The 18,676-nt window shown below is 42.1% G+C and overlaps 1 protein-coding gene across 7 annotated transcripts in view; it reads right to left on the bottom strand.

The window, feature by feature from the left end:
• Window positions 1–18,676, bottom strand: part of grik5 (glutamate receptor, ionotropic, kainate 5) — an 86,130-nt gene that overhangs the window by 4,970 nt on the left and 62,484 nt on the right. For 5 of the 7 annotated variants that reach the window (XM_046399139.1, XM_046399143.1, XM_046399141.1 and 2 more), the window contains 14 exons: window positions 17,542–17,720; window positions 16,731–16,784; window positions 15,780–15,938; window positions 15,219–15,371; window positions 13,697–13,801; window positions 11,446–11,553; window positions 10,387–10,590; window positions 9,296–9,409; window positions 8,578–8,687; window positions 8,154–8,327; window positions 6,927–7,092; window positions 5,539–5,764; window positions 2,398–2,526; window positions 1,050–1,216 (listed from right to left, as the gene is read on the bottom strand). In XM_046399139.1, coding sequence (XP_046255095.1) covers window positions 1,050–1,216; window positions 2,398–2,526; window positions 5,539–5,764; window positions 6,927–7,092; window positions 8,154–8,327; window positions 8,578–8,687; window positions 9,296–9,409; window positions 10,387–10,590; window positions 11,446–11,553; window positions 13,697–13,801; window positions 15,219–15,371; window positions 15,780–15,938; window positions 16,731–16,784; window positions 17,542–17,720 — 2,048 coding nt within the window. The remainder of the gene's footprint in view (window positions 1–1,049; window positions 1,217–2,397; window positions 2,527–5,538; window positions 5,765–6,926; window positions 7,093–8,153; window positions 8,328–8,577; window positions 8,688–9,295; window positions 9,410–10,386; window positions 10,591–11,445; window positions 11,554–13,696; window positions 13,802–15,218; window positions 15,372–15,779; window positions 15,939–16,730; window positions 16,785–17,541; window positions 17,721–18,676) is intronic. The other 2 variants (XM_046399142.1, XM_046399144.1) reach the window with 1 other exon arrangement.

The following is an 18,676-nucleotide window of genomic DNA, read 5'->3' as shown; positions in this document are numbered from 1 at the left end:
CGCAGGAAAAGCGAGGGCACAGAGATCAACAAATGGAGGGATGGTTTGAAAAGAGAAGTGAAGAGGTGATGGGGAAGGATGTGGAGATGGATAGAGATGGGAGAATATCCAAGGAGCAGAGAGAGTTATTACAATCCAAACACACAGAACACCAAAATGTTGTTTAGTTTATGGGCACTTCATTATGGCACTATGCACTATGAACAGACAGGCAGGCCTGCAAACTTACACAAAATGCACACCCACACGTACAGCAGCTGTGCACACCTTCACACAAACACAGTAAGACACACTTTCAAACACACAATTTTGTTTATCATTCCAGTAGCACGACTACTGTAATCTTCACACACGACGGACAAAGTGCATCGACATGTCCACTACAGACAAACAACATTCTCGGTGAAATCATAATTTAAAAAAAAAAAGTCATGTGCTCACATAAACAGAAACAGTACTCGTTATCGGAGAACAGACACTGATGAGAGGAGGAGTGAGTTTGACAGAGAGGTAGAGGGAGACACACAGTGAGATGAGTGAGAAGTAATCCACGAATGGAAACGAAGAATACCAGCGTACATGTGAGGCATGTAAAAGAAGATACATCATGACATTTAATGCCAGGGAAAAAATCACACTACTTCTTTATGCAAGCAAATATTGGCATTTCTCAATATTGCTTATCCGTACCATCAAGTTTAGCTCACAAACACTTAGTGCCATTCTATTAAACACAAACACTGAAAGGGCACCATGACTTCAACACAGGCAGGACATGCAAAGTGAAATCAAATCCTCTACTTGTTGTAAACATTTTGGACACTACAGCAGTTCAGTGCCACATACTCCAACATTCCTCTCGTCTCACATGCGCATAACACATTGAACCTTAAATGCTACAGCACACACAAATAAACAGACGTGTACAAATGGAGGCAAAAGCTAAAAAGAAGCTACTCCCTCTCCCTCTCTCTCTCTCACACACACACACACACACACACACAAAACAACATAATCAAAAGGGTTGGCGGGATGCCATGGGAACCTACTGGGGTGTGTCTGTGGGGTCGGCGAGGGCAGGTATGGGGGCATACCTCATCGGTCTCTGCCGAGCGGCGTGTCGACCACACAAACTCCATAATGGCCACAAACACGGCAATAATGAGGCCACAGATCAGCACCACAAAGATGCCCCCAATGTTCTCCATGCCCAGACCTGAAAGTGGGCCACAGCAGACAAACATGAGCACACTCATCTTTTTTAATTTACCAGTTAATGGGGAGAAAAACACAGCCAGTTGGGAAAACAGTTGGAAAAAAGTTTTCTGTGGCTCTGGAGGAACTCTTAAAGGAATAATTTGACATTTTGAGAAATATGGCTTCTTGCTGTCCTGCTGAGAGTAAGACGAGAAGATCAACAGTGCTCACAATAAGGACTGGAGGAAGCTGACTTGGCTCTGTGCAAAGGCTCAGAGTTTGTATGCATTAAACAAACATGGCATGATAAGTAGCTGTGTCCACTGTAGAGGTGCTGAAAGTCAGATTTTCCTAGCAGGCTTACTGTTTCCCCATTTTAAGTAATTGTGATAAGCTAAACTAACCGGCTGTGTGGTTGTAGCTGTGTGTTAGCTGTATAGACACAAGAGTGGTGCCAATCTTCTAATCTAATTCTCAGCAGGAAAGCAAATATTTCCCAAAATGTTGCAGTATCTCTTTGAGTCTGAGAAAATGACTCAAGTGACCTCACTTTTCATAATCTCAGGACCACAAATCTTTTAATAGAGAGCTTGTGTAACAAACTGTAGGGAGTATTAACGATAACACTCAGGGAAGTGTTTCAGTATATTTGGAGCTTGATTCATGCAAGGGACTAAAAATCTGGATTTCTCAGCCTCTATCTCAACTTTATATAATGGGATACCAAAGCACTGGAGTGCTCTCTCGATTGAATTAAAACATTTAAATGGCCCATGATGAAGCGGCTGAGTGAATACGGGAATTACGGGTCCCTGAAACGCTTGAAGATGCACTGTACGAAGCTCAATGATGCTGAAAAGTAAGGCATGAAATCCAGAGTTGCCAAAACCATTTTCAAAAGAGACAGCAGTGAAATAAATTCCACTGCATTTTCACTGTCTCTGTCAGTTTAACGGGCACAAAAAAACATTTAACACACGTGTGCACAGACACACGCGCTCTAATAAAACTCCCATTACACACCACCTGAGATAAACAGAAAGCATTTGGGAGAGTAGATTGGTGCTAAGCACCCTTCACAAGGACATTAGGTTAGGCATTAGCCATTAGCTGGACTGTAGAAGAGAGAGAGAGAGGAGACTATTACTGGGGACATTAGAGAGAGGAGAGAGAGGAGACAGACAGCTGCAGTCGACTGACCCTTGGCACGGTGGTCCTCCTCTTTGGGACATTGGCCTCCCTCCCACCACCTCCTCTTCAGTATCTCCAGCCTGTTACTCTCCTGCAGCTGGAGGATGGCCAGCGTGATCTCATCTCTGAACGGAGACCCTGGCAAAGGACAGGAAAGCGGGATAAGTGCAAGTTGTGAGGGACAGAAAGGGTGCAGCAAAAGAGTCCAAAGAAGAGAGGGTCTAATTCAGAAGAGGAGGAGGAAAACATGAAACGATGACAGTTTAAAAGAAAAAAGAGAATCAATCACAGGGAAGGAATTGCTGTTGCAGCTTCGAGATGGCTATGAGTGATTTTACTGTGAGAATAAAGAGAGGATTAGCGAGAGATAAAGAGCGAGATTACAACCAGACGGAGCCAGTGGTACAGCTGCTTGTCAGACAGCATACAAAGCATACAATGAGCTCAATACAGCAGAAAGAATGGGAAAGTTAAAAGGGTCAGTTCATGCAAAATTACAAATTTTCTCAGTTATCTTAGTAATGCTTATGATGTCTCCTTTGATTGTTCAGAGCAACAGGGACAGTGCTGGTTGAAATAAAACACAAACTACCTAAACACAACCTGGAAACAGAGCATGGAAAAGTTTCTTTGATAGCACTGAGCCGGATCATCACCTGTTCGAGCTGCAATCCTCTGGGAGGTGCTATGAATCACTTCCCAACACACAAAAACAACATTTAAAAAAAAAACAAAAAACAGTTTCATTCCCCACTGCAACACTGAATGAGCCGCAGAGCTGCTGTTGTTGTTGTGTATTTTAATATGTACTGCCACCATGTGTTTGTTGACCACGCAACAATGTGCATGTGCTTGATGAGCACAGAAATGTGCTCTTGTATACTTTACCGATGACTAAGTCCATCAGCATAACTTTGGGGTCATCATAGTGAACTAAAGAAAACAGTTCAAGACTTTGTTAAAACATGCTTATTTGCATTTTTGCTGACAGATGAGAAAATTGAAACCATTTGCATTATATGTGACATATCAATCTGCAGCCAGGAGATGATTAGCTCAGCTAAACTGGTTCTATCCAAATGGTAACTAAAATTAATCTACCAGCAAGTAGAAACCTCACTAATCAACACATCATACCTTGTGTGTTCATCTGTGGAAAAGCCAAAATATATAAACGTCACAAAGTCACAGTTTTGAGGGGGTCATGTGATTTCCTCAACTTCTGAGAACCACCTTTCCCTACCAAGAAATAATGTAGCACGTAACTCACTCTAAAACTGCTGTTCATTAAGGCTAGGACAGAGCCATACTAACCATTTTTTCCTATTCCTAGCATTTATGCTAAGCTAAGTCAACTCTATCCTGTCATATCTCACTTTCTGTCCTTTCCCTTCATCTCTGTGTAGTCATGCCTTCCTCCTCTTCGTCAGAAAAGATCACAACGATGCACTGACATCACCTCTATGTGCTAGAAAAGGAGCTTCAAAAGAGCGGGAAGCGTGTGGAAAAGCAATTAACTGCATGTTCATTACTTCCAGTTGAAATACTTACTAATCCCTTAGATAAAAAATAAATCAGCCCCGTACAAGACATTTTTCAGATCTAATCTCTCACCAGTCAGTACTGCTACATGTGTCTGTTTAGCATAATTGATCTCATGCAGGTGTTTCTGCCTCTCTCACTGTCAGTTGAGGGCTTGTTTTAAAGGTTTACAGAGAAGGTCCTTAAGGCCTTTAAGTCCTTTCTAATTATCTATGTCATTTTTACATTTTCAACTACTGTGACCCCCTCTTAATCATAACAGACACAGATGATATGTTTATATCGTTGGTCCCACGCTGTAATTGTTCTGATCTCAGGTTTCAGGCTAAATATGTCCCGTGGGTGATCATGTTTCTTGTTCCTTAGCAGCATGTGGGAGAACTTCTGCAATGTCGTTGTTCTCCGCTACTTCACGAACAAAAGCCCAGTGACATAAAGAAAGCTGTGTTACAGTATGTCATGAATTCAGAGCTGGATGTCTGACAAGTTTCTGAAGCTAAAAAAGAGCTTGAGGACTTAAATGTAAGAATATCACTACAAATCCAGTCACTTAAACAAAGGGGTGGTGAGATTTACCAGCAAAGAAAATAAGAAAAAAAAAATAAGAAAAAAAAAAGAAGAGGAAAATGTTTATTACATACCGTATTTTGTTTATTGTTCAAACTGTTTTATTATCTTTGTACTTTTCTTTTGAATTACTGTATAGTCTCATCCTTCTGGGCCATAATAAAGTCTTCAGATGAAGCAGTATATAAATAATAAAGGAATGTCTTCGGCTTAACTGCACACTTGAGCTTGTGTAACATCACAACACTTTTGTTCTTTTAATGTTTTTTCTAACCATTGAATGACATATAAATTATGTTGTACTTAGAGGAGGGGTGTGTAATTCTGGACAAAGATATCTGATTGTTCTCCAAGGAGAGCTCTGAGTATCGTACATGACTTAACATGTCTTGATTACTTCAGTATCCTTTTCTTCTGCCTTAATTCACAAGCTGCGTCTTACAGCAGGATCAAAAAGGGTCAGCGCTGCGGCGTCCCTGCACTGGTTGCACTACATTTTTTTCAGTTGATTGCAGGCCTTTCTTGTTAATTTATACATCTAATCACAGACATGACAGCAGTATTTATGACCCTCCATGACCTATGAAGCCCTGACGGGGTGGCCTTAGATCTTCAGGCATGTCAGCTGAAGCCAAAAGACAAAAAGGTGACTGAGTGTTTGCCTTAGAGGCTCGTGGTCTGTTTTCAGAAAGCCATTTATAATTTCATTAACATGTTTTATACTGCATCTTTTTGTCTTTTACTGGTGTTTTACCTCCTAATGTCATAAACATTAACCTAACTCATCAAATGTTTACATAAACATATTTGTTTCTGCGAATAGTAAATATGGTTAAATGGCTTTAATATTAATGATAAGATAACATTATAACAATGAGATCATTCGATTCACTGTAATGAACATGTAAATCTCAGATGTTATTGGTATATAATTTACCTGTAGCAATTTACAGATTTTACTATGTGTTTTACATTTTAAAATTATTAAAGTTAGTATGTTGTCAGTTGCTACAATTATAAATTATACATTAGTATTATTACCCAGTGGCATGCCGATGCCGTAGCCCTTGGTGTCCAGCAGGCCTCCAATCTGAGTGAGATTACAGTTGAGGCCACGGTGGTACTCGTTCATGGTGCTCTCCATCAGGAAGGCATACTTGGAGTTGACCACGCGGGCGATGCCCTCCTCTGTGCTTTTCACAAATACACTGGGCTGCTTGGAGTTCATGTAGTTCCACATGCGCTGGTAGGTCTGGTAACGTGAGTTCTGCAGCCGAATGGGAACAACAACGGGAGTTAAACACTGACTACAGATGTTTTGTACATTCAGGGCTCCGAATGTGCCCTACCATCTGTCTTTGAAGCAGAAATCAAATAGGGGTCAATAAAAATGAAAAAGGGAAGACGGAGAAAGCGGAAGAGAAATGCATCCTCGATTAACATTGGAGAAAAGTTCACGTAGAACCAAGAATCCCCCGTGAATGATTACGAGCAGAGTAAAACATCAATGGCAAATTCAGGAAGGAAAAGCGACATAAATCAAGGCAACAAATTATTTGCTCATGGCGTAGCTGATCTATCGTCTTTCATACCGATGGAGGCCAATAAGCACACAGGAGGTTGTTCACCACTTAACAAAATATGGCAAGCTCAAAAACAGGATTTAGTGTTAAAAGTATGCAATTACATGTGATATCTGTGTATTGTGTGTGAGAAGAAAGGAAAAGAGCAGAGAGGGTGACACTGCTGTGTGATAATGCGGCCGTCTTTATTATGTGAGCATGTGGATTAGGCATTGAGTGGAGTAATGTAGTGTGGCAGTGAAACTGGCTAATGTAGGCAGACCTAAACCACTCTTTCTTATATCCTCAATATGGATAAACACCACAAGAATGCAAAACACACACTCACAATTTGGCATGTAGCCAATCCCATACATGCACTCAAGTAAACAAATACATGGATTTTTATACACGCACCTACACACACACTCCCACGTGTAAACACCCCCACACGCACACACATGCACAGGCACACACACACACGCGCGCGTGCTCTATGACAAACACAGATGCAGACACAGATGCCGGAAGCGCTCTCATAAGCAAACACAGGCAGTCAGCCACTTAACACAAACACAAACAGCCATAAAGAAAACGACAGAGATATAGTAGCAAATATGAGGACAACCGCTCACTTGAGGCACGGCAATAAAGACCAAACACTGCACTAAATCACACATGCACACATGAATACTAAAACTTTTGTAGCTATAAAGGCAGTTCAGGAAATTGTCAGATTCTCAAGTAAATCAAACTGCCATCAAAAACCAAATTTAACATGCAGAGAAGAATACAAACACACACAAATTCCCTGTTCAAATATCCACAGAGCACAAGCTGTTTGGTAGCTGCTGCAGGGGGTCGTACCATGAAGAACGTCATGGTGCTCCCTCCATGGATGGTGCCATACTCAATGTTAGTCTGGTCAGCCAAGTCGTCCGGAGACTCGATGGGAACCTCCATCCTCTGGACGGTCAGGAAGGCGGCCAGGTTGGCCGTGTAGGAGGAGATGATGATCAGGGTAAATGCCCACCTATGAGGTGGAGACAAAGGAAAAAGGTCAGTAGGGATGGCTGACATGGGGGGAAACTGTTTATCACAGCAGGTGTAATTTGTAGATCATAAAAGTGATATATATCATGATGTAGTAAATTCTGTGGAAAATCAACTGGTGGACTTTCACGTATTAAGCAGCCAGTTAGGAATCTACGTTTTGGGCCATTCCATCAAATGTTAAAAGGAGAGATACCTCAGTACGAACATAATGGCAAAATGTGGCTCAGGTTACCTGGACTAACAGGTAATATTCTCAAGACACAACCTCAAATATGGCACTCTTGTATGGCCTTTCCTTCATTTCTAAAACCTTTCTTCAAGAGGAGCATCATGCGCTCACTACTCTTAATAATATCCTCTATCCCATATCTTGCCCAACTCAAGAGCAATTTGCTTTATCTCTGTAGCTCTTAGCAATTATTATTTTCTTCTATAAGCACGTGTCTTTCAAAGCCACTCTTTTGCCACAGGAAACCCATCAGGCTGCTCTAGCTTTTCCGTGAACTGAGCCTTTTTTATATTGTTTGCTTGAAACGTTGGAGCTCAGGGGCTGAAACTTAAGTCCGCAATATGCTAAAAATTCAGAATGTAAATGTCATTATCTCACACAGCAGATGTGCTAAAAAAAAAAAGCAACCTCAAGGAAAGCTGCATGTTCTTGATGAAGAAATGAGTTAGCTGTTGCTCTAAAACACGTCTGAAGGGGGGGCTTTTACAAATATGGCACCTGTCTAAACAGGTGCCACATACAGTCAAAAAAGTGGATTCTGTCAATATCATAATATATGAAAATATTGACTGAACTTAATCTCTTGGTCTTAATCAATATTTACTGGTCTTCCTATTTCATTGCCATGTTGTAGCCTATTTGATTGGAAGTTTAAAGATCTGCACTTTGAATAATAATACTTATAATTTGTGTCTCTTGTTAAACATTTTCTCATATTGAAAATTCCCGGGTCTACAAATACACAGATATTTTAAAACGTTTTTTGAGTGGGTGCACACAAAGACAGAGTTAGTCAATCTGTAACTTACCACACTCCACTAACGCATCTGGTGGACAGGGCTCTGGGCATTATCTCCGATCCCTGCTGCATGAAGCCTCCAACAGGGAACCACAAGCTGTTTCCCAGGGTGTACTGGTTCTCCAACATGTCCCTACGCTCTCGCAGACACGGGTGAGGGTTGTACCACTCATACGGGCTCAGCCTGGTGAGGAAGCACAAGTGGAGCGCAATGACCTTGAGGTCAAACTGCAGCACAGTAATTTACTTTTGTCATATAATTCAAGTCACCACCAATCGGTCATTCGATCCCTGTCAAAGTGTCTGCGAGCAGGTTGTATAAGGTAAAAAATTCCGTTATGTGACAGGGCACTCATGTTCAGCAAGATAGATGGTGACAGAGCACAGATGTGAGCTGCAGACTATCAGTACAGTGTGTGATGTAATGTATGGACCTTGCAGCCAAGAAGAGCACACAGCTGACAGCCAGGTAGGCGAGTAGCATGAAGAGCCAGACAGCTGGAGAGAAGGGATCGAGGAAGGAGAAGTAACCCGGCTTCCGACCCTGGTGCAGAGAGAAAGGAGAAACAAGGAAAGAGAGGGAGAGAGATGGAGCAACAGAGACAGACAAACAGACAGACGGGAAGGTACAGCGTGTTAGAGAACAAAGGGTCATGTCTCAACAGTTGGGGAGTGTCCCCTTTGCACCACAGGAGGGCAGTGTCCTTTGCTGCACTCTGATAGTAAGTCTGCAGTGCTTTGATACGCTAATGCTACAATCCATAAATGCTCTGTTTCACAACGCCTACTCCTGAAGCATACTTGGCTTAGATTCAAAACCTCATTATCAATGTAAAGCTGTCACTGTTTCCCAGTTACAGAGCACTGACTTATTGAACAATTTAAATTACGACTATAAATTTCACTGTGGACACAGAGGATGCAGCATGCAGCACAGTACACAAACACAATTATCAGTTTCAAAGATGACAGCAACTCACATGTAATACTGAATCAGATTTTATAAGTCTCATCTAGCAAGTGCAGCCCACAGTCTCCTGTGTGACCCTGCCAGCTTTAAAAGCAGTGCAAACAAAAGAAATGAAATCCAAAACAAGATCTGTCACGAGTGTCACCCAGCGTGCACCCTACAGCCGCAGATAACACCCTCACCAGTTGAACTCTGTACAAGATGCTGATCCCCAGGGTCATGAACGGCTTAGAGAAGTCGATAACTTTCTCTCTCTCTGATGTGATGGTGAAGGCTGCCACAGCCAGGTCTGCTTTCTGTGGGATCGACAAAGATAGATAGGTAGATAGATAGTCGTGGGGGCGAGGGAAAGATAGAGGCAGTGGAGGAGAGTCAGAGAGAAAAATGACAAGCGGTCAGGTAACTGTGCAAAAATAGAAAGACACTTGATGCTATGCTGGTAGATGAGAGGTCTGTTTGTGCAAAAATGTTGACTTCCCGAATGAAAAATAAAAAGTTTGACTGGGCACTTAAAACCACATTTGGAAAAACATACAGATGTGCACTTTATCCCTCTGGCACACACACACAAGCACGCGCGTGTGCAGGCGCTCGCCATCCAAATGAGGCTAATTGCAAGTAAGCACTGGGTGTCTGGTCTTTCCACCTGTATGAAACCTCGCAGGTCTCTGGTCGCTCTGCCTCCCCTCCATCTCTTCCATTAAAAGCTAATTGATGAACATGGGCTGCTAATTAGAGCTGAGTGATCGGGCAGTGGGGAGGGCAAGGAGGGAGAGGAAGCGTGGAGAACTGGGGGAGCACCAGTGTGGCAGGTCCCACACAGGGACCACAGTCTGGTAATTGAAGTATACCGTATGGTAATTAAGCAAAGAGGGGCTCTCATTAGCCTGCTTCAACCAGAGTGTCTGTCAGAGGCACGCTAGCCCTGGACAGGGAGAGAAAGAAGGCTGGGAAGGCTGGGAAGGAGGAGGGTAACTGCGAGGAAAGATGGTGCAGACAATTTTAGGCAATGCTACCACTCTTTTTTAGAGAATTATCAAGTCAGCTTTTGTCCTAGATAAGAGTCTTACTCCCCTCTGAGGGCAATTTGAGACATGGGAAGTTACAGCAAAGTCGTGGTTTAGGGCTACAGTGTGTGTGTGTGTGTGTGCTCACCATAAGTTTCTGTTTGTAGAGACACTGTTTGGAACATTTCAGCATGTTTCTGTGTTTCTGCTGCGTATGTGAGACAGAGAGAGAGAGGGAGGAAGGGAGAGGGAGGGGGAGTGCTCACCCTGTTGATTAGCTCTCCAACCATGCCAGTCCAAGAGCCGTTGGGCTCTGGAGCCCCATAGAGCCCATCATCCACCAGCTTGATCTTGAAGGAGAATTTCAATATGCCTGCCAGTTCCCTCAGCATGTCGACACAGAAGCCCTTGTACTGGTCGTTGCCCTGGAAGTCCTGGTAGTTGTCTTTGCGCATCACATATGGATTCTCCTGAACGAGGGGGGGGGGGGGGTGAAACACAAAGGGCTCAATTAGGCTCAATTTTTTAAAAACACCAACTTTTTAAAAAAATTACTGTCAATTACTGCCAATGATAGATTAAAGGGATAGTCTGACATTTTGGGGAAGAGGCTTTTTTGTTTACCTGCAAAGCCTGATGAGAAAACCAATACCACTCACATAGCTGTGCTTTCCTACAACCAGGATTAGCTTAGCTTGCACAAGACCGGAAACAAAGTGATTAAGCTAGTCTGGCTCTACGGGATGTTAAAATCTCCCTTTCCAAATCTAACTAATTAACAAGCTAAATGGCTGCAGGCTTCATAGTTACTGTGCTAACATGACAGTGTCTCACATCTTCTCATCTAAGTGAGAGCTTAGAATATTTCCCAAATATCATACTGACCTTTAAGACAGATATACCATTATTTTAGTTTATCAAAACAGTTTCAGTATAACCCAAAAGCCTGTAAACTGGGGCATCAAGTTTTAAATATCTTAGGCAGGGAGAATCAAGAAAACTAAGCATATAGTTTCATCACGGGAATAGTAAGATTCCCAAGACACACTACACCAAACATCTAGAAGAACGTGATTCACTTTCTAATATGACATACCTCTTATGGAAACCAGAGAAATACAACTTCTAATGCTGGGACCAGGCAGTTTGAATTTAGTAACACATCTCTCTCAGTGCTCTGTCAGTTGCTATGACAGCTACAGTGACAGCAAAATTAGCAGAAACAGACCACAACACAGCACGAGCTGAGGCACAGCCTGCATAGCAACACGAAAACAACTCTGACCTCACCAGCATGGTGGTCCAGAAGGTAACTGTGACCTTACCAGTATGGTGGTGACAATGAGCGTCTTGTTTGCCAGCGTCTCTGAGACATTAATATCTAAGCTGGTGGAGTTCATTGCAAGGGTGTTGTTGGAGTACCAGATCCCGATCTAACAGAGAAGAGAAAGCAAGAGAAAATCAATGGCTATTGTTAGATGAATAATGTACTGTTAAGTTCTAAATTCACAGCAACTGTTACAACTGTTACTGCTGGGGGAGGCTATTTTGAGTATTTTTATTTTATTCATACCGTCTAGAGTAACTGAGAATTTCAGTGAGTGCATTAATGCTATTGGTCTGTTTTATAGAGTACTTTTGCATGTTGAATATTTTATGCTCTGCTTTGGTACCCATACTGTTACAAATTGTATAAGGACATTGATTTAATTGACCCCACTGGAGTCCTACCTGCAGTATCATACACTGTAAAAAAAAAAATAAAAATAAAAATGCTGTTTACAAGCAGAGCAATGAGCTGGGACACGACTGCAAAGTAAGTAAAAGCATTCATGATCAGGAGTTTCATTGCCATGTCTATTTTCCTTTACTAACACCTTTCCTAAATTGCATAAAGCAACAGCTCACATACCTTATTTCCATTTTATGGAGACAGTAAAGTCGCTTAAGTACTTAAGTGTGTCATTATGACCTAACCAGTGTGCTGGGGTGGAACCGCAGCTCGTAGAGACATTTCTTTAGGAGATATTACTGTACATCTTCCAATAGGTCAGAGGAGAAGTAATGACTCCTCAGACAGAATCACAGTTTTTCTATGACACTCCTTATCCTGTCCTGACATTTAAGAGAGGTCTTTTCTCTGTGAACCACCACTGGCTGCCTACACTGTGGCTGCTCTGCTGTGCAGTGGCCAAAGTTAAAATGTTAATTATCACTACCCAGCCCAGCTCCCACAGAGTTAACATCCAGATTTAAACACGCTTATCAGGTGTGTTAGGATGAAAGGCATTTGGCCTAGAAATCAACAAGACATATTACAAGAAGAGGAAGAGAAAGTGCTTCCTCCAGTCAATGAACCGCAACAAAATTCCCCTCAGTCCAAATCTGCAGTGTGTAGTTACTGAATGCTTCATTTAATCTTGACTTTGAAATTCAAGTGAAAACGCGGTGAAAATGTTCCCTCACCTTTCTTTCTGGTGTTCAGTGAGTCTGCATCAACAGGATACTGGTCAGAAATGCCTTGCTGGCTGGATCCGACAACATTTTATTTTAGTTTAGTTTTCAACATCGTACTCTAAACAATTTCGTTGTGGCTTGTAACTGGCACATCAAAAAGATAGACTACCCAGGCTAATGGAGAAAATTAATGAAAAGGAATTAATGTGTAGAACAAAAAGTTTAAAGCAAGACTGTGTAACTTTTCAAAGAACATACGATTCCTCTTACAAATGGAAAAATAACTCTCTTCAGCAATATAACTCAGGGGTTTTGCTGCTACAGCTTTAATTGGCCTGGCACTGGCACAATAACATTTCATTGTATTTGAACCATTTGTGTCAAAATAAATGAATTCACTGGGTTCCAGGAAACATGGCCACATGAGTCTATGTCGCCTGCAAGATCTGATCAAGCTCTATATGTAAGACAATAACAAAAATAAATTCCATTAAGATTCCATATAAATATTAGCCTATAGCATTGTCCTGTATACAACACGGACTGAGATGTATCAGCACATACTGTACACTCCGTACTGAGCTCGAGGCCAATTACAAACACTGATTCCAACAAATTAATGTCATTGTGATATTGTGGAGAAAAATAAATGAAGCACGATTTCAGATAAAGCTCAAGCCAACATCCAGCTGTGGCTGAGAAAAAAATATCTGGACGCTGTCCAAGCATCAACGCACATTTATAATACTAGGAACGATGCTTACACTGGACTCTACAGCAGACCCACTATAAAATTTAGCAACCTGTCAGTGAAGTTAAATGAAGTTAATGGAATATATAAGCAGCTGATATATTTAAACAGCCCCCAGTTAAAAATGAATGGGAACACATATTTGCAGGTACTACCTGACCTACACTACAGTACTGTCAGGTGAATCGCATCAAACCGACTTCACAAACTCACAATATTTGGCTACTATCAGGCCAGCCTGTGACGAGGCTGACCTCAGTGTTAAACGCCTCCCCTGGCATTGTGAAATCAGATGGGTGACCTGTAACTAACCCAAAGCCTATGGGCGACGTGACCTGGCTGCTGCATGATAACAGGTGACTCCTGACCTCTTTGTGGCCTCCTCTGTGTTTCTCCAGGATCCGCAGGGTGTAGTTGGTCCTCTGACCTTTGCTGTTGAACTCCACTCGCCCTGTCAGCCCATCGTACTCCACCTGGCAAGCAGACGAAGACAGTGAGGTGGGGGTGTGGGGGTGAACGGAGAGGGAGAGATAAGGAAATGAGAGGAGAGTAGGCAGAAACAATGGATGAGAAATTAATACAGGCAATCCTCTATACAAAAACATTTGTCTCACCAACCAACATGATTAGGAATACAAGTACTACCTACATTAATTAGGAGGAAAGAGACGGTGATAGACAAAAAGACAGAACGAGCGAGGGAGACAGAAGAAGCGTCTCAGGCTGAACCAGACAGGGATGATCAGTTTTGAATCAACTAGGAGAAAGTGGCTGACTGAAAAGACTCAATAGCTCCCTAATAAGACTCAGGACTGCACCTCACAGCTTTGCCTCTCCAAAACCCCAGGTGCTGACATAGTTAGCGAGATCTTTGATGAATGGCACAGTGCTGAAGATGGAGCACACCATGATGTTGACTAAAAAAGGCAGATGTCGGGCCGGTGGGGCGGAGGCAATGAGAGATGGGACTCGGGCGGTCTTGTCAACAGGTCGTCGATGAAAAAGAGACACACACACACACACACACAGATGACCAGAGAGGGGAGATGAGAAAGAGTAACAAGAGACAGATGTTACATGCAAAATGATGGCAATAAAGAATGTACTAGCTGTACTGCAGTATTTAATTTGAGTCCCTTTTCAAGCAAAAAAATGCCAAACATTTGCTGGTTGTATATTCTGAAATGTGAGGATTTCTGCTTCCCTCTGATTCATATCTTCAGAAAGTGATATGACTGTTGGTCCAACAAGACAGGCCATTTGAAGGAGGGCTGCAGTGATTATTTTCATTATCGATCAATCTGCCAGGTTTTGTTTTGATTTTTTTTGTCGTTTTATCTAGGGAATGTCAGAAAATATTAAAAAACATCACACTTTGCATGAGACTAAGGCGACATTTTCAGCCAGATTCAGTTTACTATAACAGACAATTTGGAAAGCAGCAATTCCTTTCATATTAGAGCCTACAACAAGAAACTGTTTGGCATTTTTGCTTACAAAATGACTCAAACAAGTAATTGATTTTCAAAATCATTGCCAATTCATTTTTTGTTAATCGATGGATGGAGTAATTGTTTTAGCTCTTATTTGAAGACATCACCTGATAGGTTTTATTGACTAAATAATTGTTTAGTTGCAGCTCAATGCATTTAGCCAACAGAAACATCTTGTCAATGATGATAACACAGGGAGCCAATACACAGAGGAGATGCCGCAATGGATGTGAGTATCACAAGTGAACAGAATTAAAATTTAATTAAACCGAGACTGATCTTACTCCTGTTTCTCATAATTGATGCATGTGCATGTGGGCATGTGTATGAGCATGGATATCAGCAGGCGATTTTACAATACACATTTCAGCTATTTAACTATTTATCATGTGTTTACCATGCGTAGGTAGTTCATAAGACTGGTCCCATGTTGCCAGATCTGAGGTGAGGTGCAGCTGAGTGGCTTCACTCCGATTTCCTGACTGCGGTTCAGTTCCCTCACAGCCCCCACCACCACATGCACCGCATCAAACATCAGCGCCGACGAGAGCTGCAGAAGGGGAAGAGGAAACAAGGGAGATATGGAGTGGGAGGGACGGACACAAAGTGAGGAAAAACAAGGAGTCCAGGGAAAAGATGCAATTAGGAGAAAGGTACAAGCGCAGATGATTGAATGGTTAACAGAGACGAAGGGAGGGAGGAAGGCAGAGAAAATCAGAGGAGAGGAGAGAGAGAGAGAGAGAGATGTGAGGTATCAGTAAACTAGTGGGGAGGAAACACAGATGGATACATCAATACCCATTAAATACAAGCAAAAGACTAGCTGAATCTCTTTAACTGCTCCATGAATCAGAGTGAGGAATAAAGAGGCTTAATGTTACATGGCATACAAACAAAGCTTTTGAAATGACTCCTGAGCGTGTGCATGCATGAATACTCAAGCGTCCGTGAGACTGACCGCAGGGCCGGGGTACGTCAGGTCACAGCCCTCCCTCCAGGAGAGGTTGAGGCTCCTGATGAACTCAAGATAGAAGGGGTGAGTGGTGTTGAACATAGAGAAACCCACTATGTTGGATTGCTCATCCACTATATCGTCCAGCCTCAGCAGCGGGAAGTCCTATAAAGGAGGTGGAAGAGCAGCGAGAGGTGGAAAAATTCAGGTGAGTGACAAATGTTGACAGTGTATCAAATCTTGGAAAATACTGTGCAAAGCAGACTGTGATGAAGTAAAAGAGAGGCTACAGAGAGTGACAACATCTAATCTCTGATGGAGGGAGAAAAAAAATAAAAATACAGACAGCCTGGAAAAGGGTAAAACAGTGATACGGGGGGAAAAAAAAGGTTGATGGAAATGACTCCAGTAGCTTTTCACAGGAGTATATACACACTAGACGTCTGAAGCACAAGAGCACATCATGTACAGAGGGTGAAGAGGAGATAAAAATAAATAAATAAATAAAACAGGCGTACAGCATAAAGTGACACATTAATTCAAATGGTAGAAGGGGAGGAAAGTATATCAAAGAGGCAGATGAAAACACCAGAAGCACAGAAAAGGTGGCGGGTGGCAGAAGAAAAAGGGCACATCACATCTGTCATCACCTTCACCTCAGACCTCATTTTATTCTTCTTCTTTTTTTTTGCCATCCTCTTCTGCACTTCTTTGTACAATATGCTCATTCCTCAGATCTTTTCTCTCTTTTTCCTCTCCTCATCCTTCATTCTCTTATCTCTCCTATCTTTATTCTCTCTTTGTCACCACTCTCTTCTCCCTTTATCTCAGACTTTCTCCACCTTTTCCTGCTCATAAAGGGACAAATGAGGAGGAGCAGGGCAGAGAGAGGAAAGCAAAAATAGAGCCGTAGAAGGCCAAGGAGAAGAAGAATGGGGAGAACCGGTAAGCCCTTACCATGGTGGTGAGGATGTACTTGTAAAATGCTGATGTCATCCCCAGCTCTGATGCCTGTAGGACAAAGAGAAAGAGAGGGTGAGAGGGAAAAAATGAAGAAGAGGCAGGTTAGAGGGATACAGAATGTGGATAGAAAGAATAAGGGAAGATGTAGAAAGATTGATGGAGGGAGAGAAAGGGAAAGGTCAAAGGAGGAGAGTCATTGAGAAACAGAGAGCAAAGGAGACAGTCGGGGGGGGCAAAATAGGGGAGAGAAAATGGGGGAGGGGAGGAGGAGGGAAAGGGAGCATACGTTAATCACAGTTTTACATCCTCAGGCTAACACTAGGACATTTCGCTGGGGGTGGACAGCCGCTCCAACGTGCCCAGTGAAAACATCCCCTACAAATTCAAACTGTGACTCACAGCGCAGGCTATCGGCATTACAGGCTGTACCATGAATCAGTCTGGGTAACATCTGCACCGCATCCCAGCAAAATGTTCTTTTGTGAAATACTTTCTTAAGAGTGTAAGTAATTGTTGCTGGCAGACAATAAATATTGTTCGCTGTGCAGCTCTCGCGGCAGAGAAGGTAAAAATACATGTTAATTCCGTTACAACAGCAAATGTGCAGCCTGTGGGACTCTGAGAGAGTTGTTTTATTGTTTTACAGATGGTAAGCTCTGCATGCCCTTCGTAATTATAACCCGAACCTCCCGAATGGGTACGTTAAAAAGAAAAGCACAAATGCCACAGTGTTACTGTGTGTGATAAGTTCACATCCTGCACGTGTGGGCAGCTCTGAAGAATGCATTGATGTTTGAGACCTGACCTTCTTGAGGATGACATAGGAGACAGAAGCGTTGGCGTCAATGATGATGGTGGCCACTTTGTCGTCACGGATCTCCTTCAGCAGCGGCGTGGGGTCCAGGTTGTCATCGAGCATCCTGATTGACAGAGTCTCCCGGGAGATGAGAAAGCGGCGGACCAGTTCCTCCAATCTCAGCAGGCCTGAGGCAGAGCCAAAGCAGAGCCGAGCAGCATATCAGTGTCTGTATCAGCAGACACAACTCATACTTCCAAAATGTAAGCTTTGGACCCGTGAAAATCTTGATTTATCCACGGATGGCCATATATTTGTGTCATTTTGCAAAACATGATTGATGGTTTGTCTACATCCCCACCAAAATGAAACATAATTTAATATGGTGTCTACAGCATGAATTCACTGCTTCTCTCAGCTGGACTTCTTTTCATTTATTATGACCTCCACCAAGGAGGTTCAGTATTCATTCAGTTTGTTAACTTCCAGAATATTTCTACATGAACTTGACAGACTTTCTTACTTAAAAAAGACCGATTAGTTTGTGTTGAGGATGACGCCTTAATGTGGCCGTTTAGACCTGAACAGATTTTTCCCCATCTTGAATTTGTTTTTAATCACACCTACAGAGACACTGATGATGGCAAAGGTCCAGATACACATTGGCGTGATAACACACATATACACCACATGTAGTAAAGCTTGTTTTTTTTTTTTATAGTTTTTTTTCACAATTCACAATCATAAAAATATGAAAAAACAGCACTATCAGTCAAATTCACCTCACATTTTTTTTATTGTGTGTTTCTCTTGAATTGAATTATAATGAATTATACTCAAAATACAAGTGTAGGGAGGTGAGGATAGAGTCTGTTACCATTGCTGTGCTGGATTATTTACACAATATTATCGTATACGTACATTATTAACACTTTAATCAACACCTATTTTTTTAATATCATAGTTACCATCCATACTGGTATATAATGACACCCCTAATCTTAGTCAAATTTAGTACATAAGATGTTTGGATGAGCCCAATAGTTCTGAAAGATGTCTCCTCCATAGGATGGTTTGAAAAATAATTTGTGTACGGTATGTTTTTTGCTCCACAATAAAATTAAAATACCTATTTATTGATTTA

The sequence above is a fragment of the Scatophagus argus genome, chromosome 9 (genome assembly GCF_020382885.2).
Source record: "Scatophagus argus isolate fScaArg1 chromosome 9, fScaArg1.pri, whole genome shotgun sequence".
Classification (NCBI taxonomy): Eukaryota; Metazoa; Chordata; class Actinopteri; family Scatophagidae; genus Scatophagus; species Scatophagus argus.
This window is presented reverse-complemented; position numbering and strand designations above follow the sequence as displayed.